Source organism: Passer domesticus, chromosome 10 (assembly GCF_036417665.1).
Source record: "Passer domesticus isolate bPasDom1 chromosome 10, bPasDom1.hap1, whole genome shotgun sequence".
In the NCBI taxonomy this organism is placed as follows: domain Eukaryota; kingdom Metazoa; phylum Chordata; class Aves; order Passeriformes; family Passeridae; genus Passer; species Passer domesticus.
Window position 1 is genome coordinate 26,045,371 of NC_087483.1, and position 19,630 is coordinate 26,065,000.

Here is a 19,630-nt window from a genome sequence, read left to right on the forward strand (position 1 = left end):
TTGCTTAAAAATTCTACAAAGGCTTTTCAGTTAGTATATCTAAATAGGGTCATATTTAGGTTTCCTCTGCTTCCCTTGTGTAATAATATAAAATTGTAAGAAGAGAGGAAATTAAAATTATTCACTCCTACCTGCTTTGCAGAGGCTATGCATTTCTCTGATTAGTGTAATGCACCTTTCAGTTGTTATCTGTACATCTTCTACAGATCTGTAAATCTTCTACATGCAGTCACAAAACTCTCACAACGTTCACAGTACCTCATAATTCAATCCGGTCTTTGTTTTGACTATTTTTTTTCTTGAGTAAAAACAACTTTTACTAAGTGTTTACTACTGATATTATACTTCAGTGAGTATCTATTTGTTTATAAACTAATTCTTGATGCTAAGTGTGATTTAATGCTAAGTACTCTTTAAGTCATTCTTGTATGCTACTTACACATTCTGGATAAAAAGAGAAGTGTTAATAGAAAAAATAATTTAAGCTTATAATTGCTGAATACTTAGTAAGATTCTGATGTTCCTGTTGATACTGTGTAGTGTTTTTAATGCTAAATCCCTGTGGATATACTTTTATAATATTATGTCATACAAAATCAGATGGAGACTTTTCTAACTAATACTTTATAATAAAGTATGCCTGGAGAAATGGCAGAAGGGGGATGCACAGGGAAGGATGCAGGACTGCTGAAAGCAATTTGTTAGACTGGTATCTCAGAATGTGGCTGAAATCAGACACTGTCCTGTCAGTTTACAGCGAATTTTAGGAAGGCTCACATTCAATAAAGTTTGAATGCCACCTAATTAGACATAGGAAATTAATCAGAAACCGAGCGAGTGCAGTGAATATCAGAACTCTCTATCAAGATTTTAATGAAATATTTTCTGTGATGAATTTTTATTAAACACACGCCCCAAACACAGGTGAATAAAATATAATTTGTGTAATTAACACATTTTAATGTGGCACATTTTTCTCCTTTGCAATAAATTGTAAACTTCAGTAGTTCTTCTGACTTCAAACCAGAGAAGTGACAGAAAAATTAAGCCCATGAACCTGGGGTCTAAGTATCTTGTATGGTCCCAAAACCCCTTTTTGTGATGTTACCTTTCTGCCTTGTTTTGGAAATTCTAACAGTTAGTTGTTATGTACTGTATATATTTTGTGAGAAGACTTTCATCAGTGTGCATCATCAAACATCAAGTAAAATAGTGGGGAGGTGGGGGTGGTGGGGGGAGTTGGGGTTTTTTTAGCAGCATACAAACACAAGTGCTATTATTCTGCTATACAAATGTGTGCCTGTAGTGCGCTTTGAGATGCTAATCAGTGGAGCTTGACTTCTGTACCCTGAAGCAAATTTTAAAAGTATTTCATCATTAGGTGACTACATATGCAATAAGGCTATGGACAAAATTACAGAAAAATAACACAGATTATTATTATTTAAGCTATCAATAGTACTCAGCTAGTTATTGATACAATCATTGCATGGTTTAGATTTTTGTTGTGTCTTGAAAGCTGTTTACAAAAATGGCTAAATTTGTGTGGTAGCTGCAAAGGAGTGTGACGTTTTATCAAGCTGGGCTCTATAATTTCTTTCTGTTTCTAAAACCAGCATGTTATTTTTTTTCTGCCCTCTTTTTCTGCCTGTGCACCCTCCCAATGACATAATTGACATAATGTGTGTCTTTGGACATGGCTTGACTTTTCCTGTTAGAGTATGAATTTTACTTTTTTTTTTTTTTTTTTTTTTTTTTTTTTTTTTTTTGTGAAAGGAGACCAAATATCTAATATGACGAGTTAGTCTCTTTTCCTTACCACTCTCTCCAGGAATATGGAAAAAATATCAGCATACACAGAGTTCAATTTCTCAGTTGAGACATTCTCTCTCTGGTGCCTTGGTGCCTGTGTGTCTAAAATATATAAATAGAGAGAGAGAGATTTCTATATTTGTCTACAGAAAATTCCCTGTTCCTCCTCTCCCCGTCCCCCAGATAATTTGTCAAGCCAACTGAACAATCTATATAGTTCCTTTCAAATGCTCAGGAAATAATACAGTAAGTCCCAAACCAAAAGCATGCAAAAAATTGGCTATATTCCATTTTTCAGTAGCTAATTCGGATACATTTTATTGAGTGAGCAAGAAAGAATCTCTGGAATTTGTGAAATACAGTAATTGAAAGGTTTAAGTGGGGGACAGATTTATCTCAGCTTAGTTTTTCTAGGATGTCAGTTCTTTGGTTGTGCTTCTGCTTTTAATCTTGTTTCTCTGCTTTGGGGGGAGCAGGAAGGAAAGGAAGGGTCAGCTGCTCGCACAGCCGAGCCGGGGAAGGAGCTGTGCCGGAGCTTTTTTCCCTAAGAGCGTGATTAGTACGGTTCTGATGACTTAGCTTAGGTGTTCCCTACCCTGGAAGGAAATCTCGCCTTCCATGTGGTAACATCATCCCTCCCTACAACAACGTGATCTCCCATGTTGTAATATAGACGCTGTTGTTTGTTTGGGTTTTTAATGGAGACACCAAATCAGTGTCCAGGTTGATAATGCAATCCTTTTGCACAGGATCCTCTCTTTGGAAAGGCAGTGTGTGCCAGCAGTAGCTGCTCTGATGCGTACAGAGAGAAATGTGTGTGATGTGTGTCTGGTACGATGGGAAAAAGGGAGAGAGTGGATGAGCTCTGCTAAGAGCTCCCTGCTCTTAATCCTGGGCCATGTCAGGAGCATTCTAAAGCAGTTTATCTTCATATGTCGTCTTGTATATAAGAAACAACACTAAACCCACCAAAACTCATTTCATATGTAGCTTTTTCCACAGCCTTCAGATCAAAGTTATTTTCTTCAGGCTGGACTAAATTATACACAGGTCCCAGGAGTGAAGGACACTGAATTAATGCACTATGTCAACCAGTCCTGGTTATAGAATATTTTTACTGAAGTGTGAGACGCAACATCTCTTTACTATTTCATTAAAAATTAATGTGCAGATTGCCAAAAAGCATAAATAACATAAACAATTTTTGTGAAAGCTTTGTATACTGTGGACACATGTTAAGGATTTTTTTTTCCTGGGTATCAGATTACTTCTATATATACATTTAATCAGTATTTGTTCTCATTTATCTAATTAGCAGAGGTTCTCTAATCTGAGTAAAGCAACTGTTCATACCTATCCTACAAGGGTAGGTTTTGAAATAAGTGCTTTAAAAGGAAAGCAGTATTCCTGATTCCAAGCTGGAGCATTGTGCTACTGGCCCATGTAAATTTTCTTTTTCATATATGTTAGTTGAATGTAATGGGTCAAACATGATTGCAATTATTTGAAACTTACTGAAATTGAACTTTACTTTCATGTTTGTAAAACAAATAGAGCTGGCTAGATGAATCTCTGGTTTTAACCTTTTGTTGCTGTACATAAATCTGTGAAATACATACCTACTTTTTTTAGATATGATGAGTGAAAAATGTATTCAAATTATATTATTGTAGAATTTATACTGACTGCTGCTGCAGTTAATTGAAGGGAAATATATTTTAAATTACTCTTGCTCTCTAACTTGGTCTTATGTTTTAAAGTAAGGTGATTTTCTAACATTTTGGAGCAATATGATATAAAAATAATTCAGCATCAGTTAAATCTGTATTTATTGTGCACCCACTTTGTTCAAATAAAGTATGTCCCTGTATAGCAGTTTTAACCCCATTTATCCTCATGCACAAGTGCTCACCTGTTATTTACTCACATAAGAGAAGGTCGATACTGCAGAACAAGGGGAGTGCTCTGTTGTGACATAAAACATACATATTCATTAGCTCTGCTGTCCCTTTGGACACGTGTGGTATGTCCTGATGATCTTCATTTGGCAAAAGGAAGTGAGCTTAAGAAGGAAATTGTCTTAATGGATTTACGATACATGAGAAAAGGGTTTTAAAAAAGCTTTATTAGTGGCAAGGAACCAAAGCAATAATTCTAAGGGTGAATGAAAGAGTAAAAGGAAACAATTTGCTAGAACATGATTAGCAACAGAAATGGAAAAATAACAGAATCCAATATTTGAAAATTATAATTTTCAGATATTAGAGGGGTTTTTTTTTCCTAGAAGCTTTTAGGTCAAGATCCGAATGTTCCATGACAGGCTCCCTAGTGCTGAAAATTTATTCCTATTGCCTCTTACTTACTTGCTAAAAAACAAGTTCAGGGTTTTGTGTTTCACCTGCTTCAGCTGATTACGTGAGAAACACGATAAAGCATGAAGGTATTTTGTCTACTCTGCTTTTAAGGATTTGTGTTATGTGCTTTCAAGGTAAATGTGCCTCAAACTCCACTTCTTGAAGAAAAACCAAATAAAAGGCTACTTCTGCTACTTTGTTGCCTAAAAAGAGAGTATGCATTTTGCTGCACTTCTCAAGGCTTCAGCTGGATTTATTTGAGCCTTGAAATAATCACTTCAGTGGGACCACAATCACAGTCAAAGTCTAAAATATTTTGTATTTTCAAGTATGCGTAAATACTTGTGTCACGACCAAACTCTGTATTTCTTCATTATTATATTTTATCATGTGAATATTCTAATTCTCAGAATTAGAATACTAGTTATGCTACAGCAGTTATATTGATTTTCATGTTTATATGGACAAAAATTGCAGATTATGTGGTATATTAAATATTTAAAAAATACATTATAGCTATAAGTGTGTGTTCAGTGGACTGCAAAAAGTAATTTTTTTCATGTAAGTTATGCTTACATTTGTTTACAGCTATTATTTTTCTGAGTATTCTCTCAGAAATTATTATCTTATTCATTTGGCACTGACAAATCATGCTAGGTCCTTTAAAGGCATGGTACTGTTCAAACTACTTGACGAAAACAGCTTAAAAATGTAAATCCTGGCAACAGGAATAGAATAAAAGAAAATCCAATTATTGTTTTTGTTAGTGTATTTTCTAGTAGGTTTAGAAAAGTGTTATGAGCAAATTAGTATGGTGACGGCAAACTGACATAATAAAATATTTCAAAGATAAACTGCATTTAATCACAAATATGACCAATCCTCCACATAGATGGTTTCCAAGGCGTGTGCATAAATGGTTTTACTTTTGGTACATAGTCATCATGCATCAATGTGATTACTCAGCAAGGATGTTTTTGCAGCAGGGACTGCTGCTGCAGAGAAATCCACACCTCTGAGGTAGGCAGGGGACTGGGAGGTCCCGGGAGTGCCCCAGGAATAGCTCCAGTCCCTACCAGCCCTGTCTGTGGCCGGCCTCTGGATCCAGCCTGCTTCTGCTGGCAAAATATGCCACTGTCATCAGTGGACATAGTTTCCCTTTGCTTGCTTGACTATTACTTCTCCTTATTTCTGCTTTTCAGGCCTTTGAAGCTAATAGATCTTCTAAAGGCTGTTTAGCCTGAAATGTCTTTGTGACTATCAAAGGCTGCTTTATGTAAATGGCAGGGAGGGGGCTTGTGGGAAGAGAACTCATTTGCTACAGATGTATTGCAATTTGCTGTTGTAAGGTGTGAAAGTGTGGTTTTAAAAGAATAATCATTTGACAGTATTTAAGTTAGATAATTGGGGTGTATCAGTTTGGAATTAGTTTTTAATTTTGTAATTTCTTTTTTAACCATTCCAGTCTCACAAAAAATATGTTGCGTTTTTCTTACCGCTTTCATCTTTAAGTGCTGTTGACATATATGTGATCCTCAATGTTACTCGTGATTTAAGTGTTTTGTTTTAAAGATTGAAATGCTTTCACTATCCTTGCTAGATGGAAATCATATTGTAAATACCCTGCCAACAGCTTGCTCCCACTGATGTGTAGGGCTTGCATATATAATAAGAGGAAGAACAGACCCCTACCAAGAAAATGCTGAGAGCACTCTCCAGGCCTGTTTTTGTGAGTTTGTGGCTTCCACTTACTGAAAAAAGCTTACAAAGTTGGGACTGTACAGCTGGGCATCTCAGTTGGTGGCTCATCCTCCCAGCGAGTCCTTTGACGTCAAAGGAGTTCCTCATGGACTAGAGCAGAGGTCTTCACTGAGTAATTAGAAAATAAATGTGGGAATAATTTTCTTTCCTTTTTTTTTTCCTGCAAAACATAATTAGCTCAATCCACTCTTCAAAATCCCTCCTGTTTCCAATTAAGAGAGATCAGTTGCACTATCTTCAAACAGCTGAAATTATGCTTATTAATAAAAAATTGAGTGTAAAAGAATTGTTTTATCTTGAATTAATTTTTATTATTACGGGACATATGACAGTATACAGTCTTATAAAATATTATCAGATATTAGTACAAATCCAGGGAGCTGTGTGTCCTACATCTTGAACAGCGGTTACAGCATGACTCATTTATTCAGCTCTGTCTCATACTTGAGAAGGACTTTAAAATGTGACTTTAGGGCCTGATCCTCAAGGTACTAACACCTTCAGCCCACTGTAGGGTGGGCTGAGGCATGCTGGTACGTTCCTAATGAAACACCTATTCAAGTCAGTGGCTCTTTTGGCAGAGCCAATCTCCACATGTCCACAAGAAGCAAACACTTGGCTAAAATCATCATGATCTGTTGTGTAAATACTCTGTCTTGAATAACTGGGGACAGGGCTGAGGGTAGTAGTTCAGTGGGCAGGGACAGTTTTTTGGGGTCCTAGGTGAAATGTGTAAGCAATCCAAAGTGATGAAGTTCACATGCACTTTCAAGCCTGGAGGGAAAATGGTTGGTAGTACTTGGAGCTGTGGTTTTGGAGTTTCCTACCTTGCAGCAGTGTGCTTCTAGCTGTCTGCTATGGGCACTTAGCAGAAGCATCCATTTGCTTTCCCCCCTGGTGCAGTGCAGCCCTTTGCAACAGTGCATTAGGCAGTTGCTCAGATCATGTTTAACAACAGGCCTAAAGTTAAGAACCTGCTTGACTCCTGATGCTTGCAAAGGAAGCTTCAGATTTGTGCTAGGTAGGACCTATGCACTGCAGGGGTGAATGGGGCAGGAAAGGAGAGACCGCAAGAAGAGAATAATTATTTTATTTTGCCTCAGGTATGTTGAAGGAACAGTTGAAGGCCCCTGATCCAAACTGAAACTTTGGTAGCTGGTTGGGAAGGTTGGTGTACTGCCCTGCTTCTAGTGCCTTGTACACAGCAGCTCTGGGAGATTTAGGTTTTTTTTCACCAACATCTGTAGAAGTGCAGTGCAATCTCTTATAGTATCTTCAGAAATCCACCGCTGCATATGATTTAATTTTTGTTTGATTATTTTATTAGAGGTGTGAATAGATGAGAGGTTTACTAAAGTCCCAGCGTCCTTTCTCTAAAGCACATTGTTGCTAGGCAAGTTGGTGAGTTGGACACTGTAGTCCTTTGTGGTGATATTACCCAGTGTGGTCCTATTTCTGGACCATGTTTCCATGCCTGTTTTCAACATGAATCCTTGTATTTAAATTGAAAGCAAAAGCTAGTTATTTAACTTTTTTGACAGATATTATCCTTTATGGGGATGAGAAGTTTTGACCTGGTACTGAGGGCACCAGCACTGGGGGGTTCTTTGTGTGCACAGTCATCTGAGCTCCCAGCAGGATCAGGCCCTGTTGGACAGTGAGCATGCGTAGGATGTTGCTTGTTCCTTTTTGTGTTCAGATTGCAATGTTACTTTTTCATAACTCTGGCATTTTTTTTCCTTTTTGTTTGTTTTTTTTTTCTTTGTTTATTTTTAATTTGAATTCATATAACTGAATATGGCTTTCGGCCATATGGAATTATTATATGTGCAGCTGATGAAGTATTGTGTATTAGATTTTCCATTTTCAGGCTAAGTGCACAATATTAGAAGGGGAAATATGGTTGAACACTTAGTTTGAAGTAATTCCATAATGAAATTGTTGACTATAATTACTTTAAATGTAATCTGGATAGATCCAACTGTAAGAATTATGGAACAGGGATGTATAGCAAGGCTGTCAGGACAAGGAAAAATAGATACTGCTAAAATAGCCTACACTGCCTCTCTATATAATGTATTAAATTTATCTTAAAAGCAATTCCCTGGTCTGTACATACCTGTTCTTAAAGAGCAGAGTCCTTTCCTTTTGCCTTTTACAGCCCATACCAGCACACTTTACACCGTTCAAAAATGTTGATAGTTCAGAGGATTCTTAAGTTAGCAAAGTGGTTTTTTTAAAATACATTCAGCCTTGCATTGCATCTGGATTTTCAGAAAGTTATTAACCAAGTACACTATCTGCAAGACTGTGGTTTATAGCAGAGTTTAAATTACACTAAATAAAAAAATGCGACCTCTAAATGTGCCCTGATTTACCTGATTTTAGATGTTTATATCAGCATTTGGATTCCTAACAAAAGAATTGCAGAAATATATATCAGCTCACATGAAAAGCAATTAATAAAATATTATTTGAAATATGGAGAGGAAGTGGCTACAAACATTAAGCAATTTGGGGCTGAGGGTGGGCATAGGGAAGGGGAATGTTTGCATAATTAAAAATTACAACAGCTGCTGCTGCTTCTTTCTTTTTTCCCCAAATCGCACATTTGACTTTTGTCAATTTGTGAACTATTATCAAACAGAGTCAAACCTAACGAAAGTTTTCTGCTTTCTCAATTAATATCAAATTGAGAATATGGCTCTTTGTGCCCCCCAGTCCAGACCATTCCTGCAGACTTCATGTAAATTCAGATTTCTTCACTGCTTACTAATGCAAAAAATATGCTTATGGTTAACTATTAACCTATGCTTCCAAATAACACTAATGATTGCGATGTGCTGGAATAAATGCTCATGTTTCATGGGATGAGAACAGTCCTGTTCTCTTAAGCTTATCTAATCAAAGCCTAATCCTGCCTTTACAGCCTTTGTTAAATGCACTGGTATTTAATATGCATCAATAAATAAACTTTCAATTATTGCTCAGTGAGCATATCCAAAGATAGCATGACAGTGTGAAACTACTGGTCTATCTAGCAATTATTCTAAATAAAGAATGCCGATGGTGTGATTTTTCCCTCCTCTTATAATGGATAATTTAGATTTTTTGACAATCTTTTGCAGCCTCATAATAAGGAAAAGAAATTAATCTAGATGAATAAAATTCAAAAATTGAATTTTTGCACAATCAAAATACATTTCCCCACTGTGACTATAAATTTAATTATTTTATTTTAAAAATGCGTGATCCATTCTAAATAAAATAGACCAACTGATGAAATTGTTCAAGTATTTGTGAAAGGTGTTTTGAAAAGCTTCCAGAGTAGGTAGCGTGTGATGTTGTTGAGCTCTGACCCAGTGCATTCTTTTATCTCTTTAAATTGAATAGGCTTTCTTATAGAAGCAGTTAAAAACAATATGCCAAAAGCATATTCATTAACTACAGTACAAATACAGCCCTGTCAGGTTCTTTGCTCCATCCATGTCTATTTTGCCTTTTTCCAAAGTTTCACTGCTGCTTTACTGCTTTCTTTGGAAAGAGTCTTTCCCATGGCATCTGTTCGTTAGCAGCTAGTGAAACATCAACCTATTCAAGTTTTTCTGCATCTCTGTAACAGAAGCTTTCAGTGTTTTGGTAACCTTATAAGCAAAACATTGCAGAACATAGATAGGTTTTGCTTGTTTGTTGGTTTTGTTTGACTTTTTTTTTTTTTTTAATAGGGCAGTGAACTTGCATGCTGTCGTGCAGTTCTGCATTACAGGAACATTGATAATTTTGTCTTTTAAAAAAACTTATGGTGTTTCTCATGGCATTAGAATAATTTCAGATACTGATTACTGGCAATTGGCTCTTGGTGATTTGTTCTTCAGATTTCCAGCAGATTTTAACAAAGTGTGATTTGTGGAAACTTCTGATAGTTTCTCATTATAATTACATTTTTTAAATGCAGTTATTTAAATACATTATTTCTATAATTTCACCCAATTTCATGATATACTTACTCCCTCTGAAAGGTAACTGTTGAAACATCAGTAACAATTAGCAAAAAATATTATATTAATGCTAAATGATAGAAATAAATCTGACAAAACCTCAGTCTCAACACTGCATTTGTCAAAAGCACTTCTCTGAATTAACTTTTCTAGGAAAACTGTATAACTGTTAACAGACGTTTTTATCAAGTTGTCAAAGTGTTTGAAAAATGAGAGAGAAAGAGAATTCTCAGGAATAAAAAAATCCACAAGTAATCAATGGTATGCTCAGGAGGAGTGAGATTTACCAGTTGGACTAGTCATACTAATAAATTATAAGGCTCAATTAAAGGTACTTTGCCATTTTTAGACTAAATTTAAATGATTTGGTGATTTGCAAATACATGAATCAAAAAAGAAAAAAAATAATCCAAATGCAAATGAGTGCAACCACAATAAAATATAATTGCAAATGAATCTGTTGCTTTATTCATTTATTGTGTAATTACTGCAATCCTTCCCACCTTGTTTTCAGTATTTCTTAATCATTAAGTCGGAAGCATGACAGCAGTGCCAGCCCTGGCATGATTCTCTTTGACTAAAACCTTGTAAATTAACACAATTAGCACAGCATCATCCTGCTAATTAACTTCCAGTGTCTAGTGCAGTGGTTTTGCAAACAAGGAAGAGGGAGTCAGAAGGGAATAAACATGCCATTCTGTTACCAAACTGTGTGCTGTGTTAGGTTTAGCTCAGCGAGGCTAAGCTGGCCATGTCAGATGCCAGAGTCAGGCAATGAAGAGCTAAAGGGGTTGGGGAGAGAAACAGGAGGGGGTAGAAGTTGTCAAAATAGACTGCAGTAATTCAGAGGGGAGCTAGTGCCACAGATGCTTCATTTCGACTAGGCCTCCTCCTTATCAGGGAATCTGTGCCAGAGGGCACAAGACTGTTTGCAAAAAATCACTTTTGGTAATACGAGAGAGATTAAGGAGGTCTATTTGATACAGCTGTACAAAACCCAGCAATGTGTCTACCATGCATAGGTACAAGATGGAGGGGGTTATCTTAATGCTTGTAAATTGCTCTTACCTATTGCAGTGGGTTACAAAGAGGAGGGATAATTCACATCACATTATTAAAAGATTAATTGCTTCAAAATGACATTTTCTTTTTTTTTTTTTTATGATAGGTTTGGTTTTGGCTTTGTATTGTTTGTTTCGGGGGTTTTTATAGCTAGCTGTGGAAGCCACAGAACTTTTAGCGACTTGGCTTCATTTCTTTTTCTTTTTCTTCATCCTTTTTTTTTCCCCTTATTTTTTTTTCTTTAACCCTCTTTCTTTGTACCCTGGAGGCTGTGAAGCAGAGGGGGGGGAAGAGAAAGCAAGCAAGGAGACCGACAGACAAGTCATGCTTGTTTTTTTTTTTTCCAGACCCTCAACAACAGAACTGAGAGGCAGAAAGGAGCCAGTTGTAATTCATACCGAGTTGTAGGCTTTGTGTGATGAAAGCGACAGAGCGCTGCCTGGGAGATTGCTTTGCTGCACTCCACGAAGCAGATTTGAAACTGTCGTGGACCACTTTAGATGAGAGTTGGATTATGGAATGACCTGCTATGTCTGTGTCATATTGTTCTGCGCAGGGTGCATTATACTCTGCTAACTAGGTGTTCAGTACCAAATAAGAGAGGTATCCTAGATGTGATCTGTCAGCTGTGTCTCATATTTTTATATTGGTTAAAATATAAAACTGAAGCGGGGATGAAAGAGGACAGAGCAGTTGGATGCCTTGTATGTTTACCGTAAATCTCCACTCTGACTATTTAAAATATACTGAGTTTTGTTTAATTATTTTGAGAGCTATAAGATTACCTATATTTTTTAAACAAAAAATTGACCCCCTACTAAATTGGCAAAAAATTTGTCTATGCGTGTATGTGCCTGTAACAAACAAACCATAACACTTCTTTAAGGGCATTATCTTTTCTTTCCTTAAGGGCTTGTGGTGTTAGGTACAGTGTTTCAGAGAGCTGAAGAAGTTCACAGTCTGTATCTTTGAGAACTCATTTAAAAACATAAGGAGAAAGCTGAGGTCACTGTTAACTGTTGTTTCCTGCTGCCCTAGGCTTGAAGATGCAGTGGACGCCGGAGCATGCCCAGTGGCCAGAGCAGCACTTCGACATCACTTCAACCACCCGGTCCCCAGCCCACAAGGTGGAAGCCTACCGGGGGCACCTGCAGCGCACGTACCAGTACGCCTGGGCCAACGATGACATCTCGGCTCTGACCGCCTCCAACCTTCTGAAAAAGTATGCAGAAAAATATTCCGGGATTTTGGAAGGCCCGGCTGAGCGACCCATTCTCAGCAATTACTCTGAAGCTCCCTCAGGGCTGGTGAATGGTCGGAAGAATGAAAGTGAGCCTTGGCAGCCATCCTTGAACTCGGAGAGCGTGTATCCCATGAACTGTGTCCCAGATGTCATCACCGCCAGCAAAGCTGGGGTAAGTGCAGCCCTCCCTCCCGCAGATGTCTCAGCCAGCATCGGGAGCTCTCCTGGGGTGGCCAGTAACCTGGCTGAACCCAGTTACTCCAGCAGCACCTGTGGAAGTCACACCGTTCCCAGTCTTCATTCAGGGCTCCCATCTCAGGAATATGCCACAGGATACAATGGCTCATATTTGCATACCAGTTACAGCGGCCAGCCAGCACCTGCACTTCCATCCCCTCATCCATCCCCCTTGCACAGCTCGGGACTTTTACAGCCCCCACCACCGCCACCACCACCAGCCCTCGTTCCTGGCTACAACGGGACCTCCAATCTCTCCAGTTACAGCTACCCTTCTGCCAGTTATCCTCCTCAAACTGCTGTTGGCCCTGGGTACAGCCCTGGGGGTGCCCCACCACCCTCAGCTTACCTGCCTTCAGGAATCCCTGCTCCGACCCCTCTGCCCCCAACCACTGTCCCCAGCTACTCCTACCAGGGTCACGGTCTGACGCCAATCGCGCCGTCTGCCCTGACAAACAGTTCAGCCAGCTCTCTCAAAAGGAAAGCTTTCTACATGGCAGGGCAAGGAGAAATGGACTCCAGTTATGGAAATTACAGCTATGGCCAACAGAGATCTACACAGAGTCCAATGTATCGAATGCCAGACAACAGCATTTCAAATGCAAACAGAGGGAATGGTTTTGACAGAAGTGCTGAAACATCATCCTTAGCATTTAAGCCAACAAAGCAGCTAATGTCCTCTGAACAGCAAAGGAAATTCAGTAGCCAGTCCAGTAGGGCTTTAACACCCCCATCCTATAGTACTGCTAAAAACTCACTGGGTTCGAGATCAAGTGACTCGTTTGGGAAGTATAGCTCCCCAGTAATGAATGAGCACGGTGACGAGCACAGGCAGCTCCTCCCTCACCCAATGCAAGGCCCGGGACTTCGTGCAGCTACCTCATCCAACCACTCTGTGGACGAGCAACTGAAGAATACTGACACACACCTCATTGACCTTGTTACCAATGAGATTATCAACCAAGGACCTCCCGTGGACTGGAGCGACATTGCTGGCCTAGATCTAGTAAAGGCCGTCATTAAGGAGGAGGTTTTATGGCCAGTATTGAGGTCAGATGCATTCAATGGACTGACTGCTCTACCTCGGAGCATCCTTTTATTTGGACCTCGGGGAACAGGCAAAACATTAATGGGCAGATGTATAGCTAGTCAGTTGGGGGCCACGTTTTTCAAAATCACTGGCTCTGGCCTTGTCACAAAGTGGTTAGGGGAAGGAGAAAAAATTGTCCATGCCTCCTTCCTCGTGGCAAGGTGTCGCCAACCCTCGGTGATTTTTGTTAGTGACATTGACATGCTCCTTTCCTCTCAAGTGAGTGAAGAACATAGTCCAGTAAGTCGGATGAGAACCGAGTTCCTTATGCAGCTGGACACTGTACTGACTTCTGCTGAGGACCAAATAGTAGTAATTTGCGCCACGAGTAAACCAGAAGAAATTGATGAATCTCTTCGAAGGTACTTCATGAAACGACTTTTAATCCCACTTCCTGACAGCACAGCGAGACACCAGATAATAGTACAACTGCTCTCACAGCACAATTACTGTCTCAATGACAAGGAGGTTGCACTGCTTGTCCAGCGCACAGAAGGCTTTTCTGGACTAGATGTGGCTCACTTGTGTCAGGAAGCCGTGGTGGGCCCACTCCATGCCATGCCAGCCACAGACCTTTCAGCCATTATGCCCAGCCAGTTGAGGCCAGTTACATATCAAGACTTTGAAAATGCTTTCTGCAAGATACAGCCTAGCATATCTCAAAAAGAGCTTGATACATACGTTGAATGGAACAAAATGTTTGGTTGCAGTCAGTGATGCTACTTTAAAAAAAAGTAATGAATGTTGGCACACACAGAATCTGCTACATAGGGGTAGAGAACCCTTTTCAGTAGTGTTAAAATTGCAAAGGGTACTGGGAAGACTACGATTTACCTTGCCTCTAAAGAGCCAGGGTATTCTTGAAGGAAAAGTGCATCAAACAAGAGCTGCTGATCTGAAAAAGCCACACATGACAGAAAGCGCATGTTGATGCTCAGTTCTGTTCAAGCTAGACAATACTCACCAAGGAGCAAGGTGCAAGTGGGTTGATTTCAGAAGGACATGAACCCTGTGTGTTGATTCCATTCTGCTGTTCTTGAGATTTAGTTGCTGTCAAGTGCCTGAAGTGGTGCTTTATTTTTTGTTTGCCTCACAATTACATTGGTGGCATGTGCTAATATAAAGAGCTTTAACTTCAAACATTATTGGACTAAAGAGATGAACGGTTGTGTTGCGACAGAGAGCCAGATTTTTGCTATTCTAAGAGCAACAGTATTCCTCAATCCTGTCTGTTCTGTGGTGTTAAACTAAGAACAGGTAAAACAGGGTAATGATAATCTGGACCTTAATTTCTGCAGTTCATTTCTTTTAATGTTCTGTCTGCAAAAACTCAGGAAAGTGATTGTGATTTGTACAGTACCTCAAAGGAATGTGTTGAAAGCACTATGTACTGCTGAGAGTTATAGGCTAGGCTTCAATGTTACTTTATATTAAATATGTATGTTTACCTCAACAATTGGAATATGGCAAGGAAAATTACTTTGAATGTATCCAGGAAAAAACTAAAGTGTGATATGACTGAAGCTTTACAGTTTTTAAAAATAGAAACAGAAGCATTTCCCAGTGTTCAGGAATGGTTCTTTTGCCAATTTCTCACATCAAACCAGAGCAGAATGACTTTTCTTGTTGCTAAACTGTAAGAGTTTTCAGCATATTGCTCCTTGATAATAAGGTGATACAGTCTTTAGAAGGTGCATAGATGAATGAAAGAGCCACTTAATCGGTTTATGTTAGCATCTGAAACAGTCAAACGTAAGATTTGGTAGGATTCTGAGAGGCAAATTACCTTAAGCTGTGACGGCTGGCCTTTGTTGCATGGCTCTAGTCGTAGTTTTGAGGCTATTTTGGTGAAGCTGTAGGGAGTGGAATCAGTGTAGGTTGCTGGCAGAGCTATGGGTTGCAGAGCTGTTTATAGCAGTGCAGTGGACTGTGACCAAACAAACAGTACAAATAACAAAGCAAAACTGAACCCTCAAAGTACATTTACTTCCCTTCCCAAACTGTAAAGTTGAGTTTTTGTTGTGTATGTATGACTTCATTGTCCTTAATGCAATCTTCATTTAGCATCCATTAGAAATCTTTCAGGCTGGAGTGTGCCCACCATTATTTCTACCTCAGTTTTGTTACATTTCTCTTGGAAAGCAAAGTAAGGAATAGGGCAAAAACCACCACCAACACAAGTCAGATTACATTAGGAATGCAAACCTGCTAAACAAGTTTCAGAGAGCTGCTGGTTTTTCCCCTGAAGTCAAGTTTTTCTCTGTGTTAGTGCTCTTTCCCCCTTCCTTTTTCCTCCCCCAAATATACATATTCTGGTGGCTTCCTTCTGGAAAGACTAGCTGGCATGTGTGGCATTTTGCTCAGTTCTTCCCCACCCCAGCCCCCCTTTCTTTTTATCCTTTAATGCTTTCCGTGCAACTCTTTTGGTGACAGCTGACTGATGTTGGGTAATATCTCTGAGCAAGAGCAGTGCGTGCTGCAGCTGCCCAAAGCCTCTGCCATCACATGAACAAAACAGCCTTGCTTTTTTGAATGTATTTTTTGTTTGTTTACTTTTAGGAAACAGTAACAAAACTGTTGCAAAGCACTGGCATTTAATGTTTCTCTTAAGTAATGTACGTCAAGACCATTAAATAAATGCACTGAAAAGCCCCAAGAAGAAAGATACCAATCTGTTACTAGGTCATGTTTGTCTTCTCAAAAATTGTACAGACCTTGTCCATTCTGTTAAATCAATGGAGACATTTAGCATTCAGAAAGCTAATGAGGGATTTTGTGATATTGCTGGAAATTTATGACTCTTGATTATTACTTTTCTTTATTTTTCTTTTAAGATATATATATATATATTTAGATAGAACATGCTAAAAACAGAGCAAATAAACCAAAATCTAATTTAAGATGGATTCCTGGCAAACATTTTGTCTATCTAAAACTTTATGTTTTAAGCATAAAAGTACCATTTTAAAAACAGTGCCTTTCATTAAGGATATAGAAAGTAAGACTTAGTACATCACCTGCTTTTCTTCTTTTTTTTTTTTTTTCTTTTCAACAGCAATTACAGTCTATGATCCTTGTTATGACCCAGTCTTTCTGCTTCCCCAAACCTCCACAGGCTGCTTCTTCACCCTGGTCATTCCACCATCCTCATATTTGGGAGATGCTGATGTCCCCATTAGCTGTAGGTTCACACTGATCACACTGGCAAGTACACTGTTGCAGATTGCTGACCCAATTTCTGTCTTAGACATTACTTTTCATATCTGATATTGAGCTGTGCTCATTTAAAAGGCTCAGATAAGTTTTGGTAAACTCTTTCTCCCAACTATACTCCTAACAGATTGTTTTTTGCAGCTTGTAACATAAAAATTACTCACAGTGGTTTTTTCCTGCTCTTTTTATCCTGTAGCAAAACCAAAAGCAAACAAAATTATAAACAGTCCCTTTGGCTTCCAGCTTTAAGTCATTCTCTTTGAAAAGTCACTCTGGGAAATGGATTTTTCAAATGTTAACCAAAGTGAGAAGCAGGTAGAAACTGAAATGGTGTGAAAGATGCAGGTTCCACACACACATTCTCACATTGTCCAGGTCTCGATTCAGCTTTGGGGCAGCAGAAGTGCAAAACTTCACCCTATCACAGCTGCTCTAAGGGGAGGAAAACAGGGCCAGATTGTTACCCAAATCTTTCCTTATAAGCAGCTGTCCTTGGTATAGTTTTGGGAGGGTGCCTGTTGAATTTGGTGAGAGCTTGGCCAGGAACTGCTAACAGGAGGCAACACAACCCTTCTTCGGGCTTGGTTTCTGGCCAATCCTTTGATGGAATTCATGCCCAAGCTGGCTAAATCCACTGCCGTGTCCTGTTCTTCTTATTGCTTTCCTTCCTTCTCCCCCACATTCAGCCCCTGTTTTGTCCCTAGTGAGCAGGTTTTGGCAGGATGCTGGTCCTCTGCCCTTCTCAGCAGCCTTCTAGTCAAAGAGCATCCAGGAAGGCTGAAGCACAATCCTGAACTTAAGCGGGTTCCAAAGGGTAGGGTTGGTTTTGAGAAGAGAGACAAAATACAATTTAATGGTGTTTTCAGGATGAAATATTTGCTGGTCTTAGATATTTCCATGGAAGAAAACAGTTTGTTGTCCTTTCCAATTGGACAAAGCTGGAGGCTGCTGCGACAGAAATGTCCAATTGATTGGCTGGGGCTTCCTGCCACTGGCACAACCCTGAATTTTAAGGAACCTGAAATGGTTAAAAAGCATCTGCTGTGTCAGGCTATCACTGCAGATACTTTACATCATGCTTTTATGTGTGGGTTCCATTCTGCATCAGCCCCTTTTCTTCCTTTTTACCTTCAGTAACAATTCCTATAGCAACAAAAATAAAATAAATTGGAGGAATATTCCTGCAAGCTGAAGGATCAATATCAATTCAAGGAGGAGTTCATAATGACCTTATGTGAGACAGAAATGGAAATACTCTGTACTTCTGGCATGTTTCTCTTCAAAATATTTAGAACATTAGTGACAATATATAAAAGTTTGCTGACTGAGCTGATCAATGGAATGTGAAGGCAGTTTACTTTAAGGCTATTTACTTTCACATGGATTATTTATCTATTAGTCAGTCTGTGTTCTACTCAAATGCAGATAGATGGGCAAAATGTTTTCTTGAGCATTACAAACCTACCAAGGGGAAAATCAGCCATCTGACTAAAATACATAGGCCAAACACCATCTGGGTGTCTTTACCAGCTATTTGGAGGCTGTGCTCTGTAAATGGTACAAGGTCATATTTAGGTGGATTTTTATAGGATGTTTCTTTAGGGGATTGTCTAGTTAAAGAGTAACAAATTAATTCCTGCATCAAGATGTTAATACATTGAAAGAAAATTTGGGGATATGACCAGGGTTTTCACTGTCTGCAAATACAAATGACTTCAGGTAAAGGGCTGTTCTTATAATCCCCCTGCATTTTTCTCTCAAACACTCCATCACGAGGGAAAGTTTATTACTCCGATCTGAAGGATACACTTTGTCACAAAACAAGGCCACCAAAACTTGTAGGGCCTCCTACACTTTCACTTACACCGGTTTGAAGGTGGTATAACTCTTTAAACTTAAAGGAATTACTCCTGATTTCTGCCCTTGTTAGAAAAGTCATCCCTCCGATGTATAATAATCTATATCTGTTGGTTTTCATCATCAGCTCTGAAGGCTAACCTTGTCCTCACAGCACTAACTCCTTTCCATCTTGTATGTGTGCATGTGTGTATATAATATTTATATGTGCATACACACCATGTCCAAAAATAGCTTTGTCTCTTTACTTAAAAAAGGAAAAAAAAAAAAAAAGGAAAAGTCATTTAATTGTCTGCAGATTTATATGAAGCACATTAGTAAACATGGAGATATTAGTATTTCAGAATTCAAAAAAAGCCCAGCTGTGCTGGTGACTAACCAATACATGAACTGAAGCTCACACTCTGCAAGGACCTTTGGTTGACATTCGATTTTGAACCTGCCAGATGCATTTTTGTGAACCAGGGATACTGCATCTTTAATGAACAAGTCTCTACTCTTTCCCCTGTTTTTAAATACAACACAAGCAGTGCAGCACTAGGCACTGCAATTGTCAAAGACAATTAGACTGAAAGCAGGAAAATTTCACCTCCCTGTCTCAGTGATATGTAGAATGTCGGCAGTATGGGTCAGCCTTGCCACAGAGTTGTGTGAGAATATATGAATCAGTCCTATAGAATGTTAAATATTTATAAAATGGTTCTGTACTACACCAAGGTTGGGAGCACATTCATTCCTTCTTGTTGTTTTATAATAGAATAAGAAGCAAAAGTTTATTTCCAAACCTAAACTTTGTGTGGTTCATTTTTCTTTTTTTTCTTTTAGTTTTGCTTTTGTTCTTGTGGTTTATACGCGGTTGCTAGAGGCTTTTCATTTCCTTTTTAAAATATTTCTCATCAGATGTGCGTTCAGACATTTGTTCTTTAAAACCATTTCTACCTCATTGCTACATATTGTACATGTAGTATTTATTTGTTGTCTTTTTTTGAATGTCATGCATTTC

General features: G+C 38.8%; 1 protein-coding gene across 8 annotated transcripts in view; it reads left to right on the forward strand.

Moving 5' to 3' along the window:
* FIGN (fidgetin, microtubule severing factor) overlaps positions 1-19,630 on the forward strand; it is a 102,321-nt gene that overhangs the window by 80,658 nt on the left and 2,033 nt on the right. For 7 of the 8 annotated variants that reach the window (XM_064434687.1, XM_064434686.1, XM_064434688.1 and 4 more), the window contains one exon: positions 12,026-19,630. This exon is cut by the window's right edge and continues 2,033 nt beyond it. In XM_064434687.1, coding sequence (XP_064290757.1) covers positions 12,034-14,274 — 2,241 coding nt within the window. In that variant the 5' untranslated portion in view covers positions 12,026-12,033 and the 3' untranslated portion in view covers positions 14,275-19,630. Of the gene's footprint in view, positions 1-11,334; positions 11,591-12,025 lie in introns of all 8 variants that reach the window. The other variant, XM_064434682.1, reaches the window with a different exon arrangement.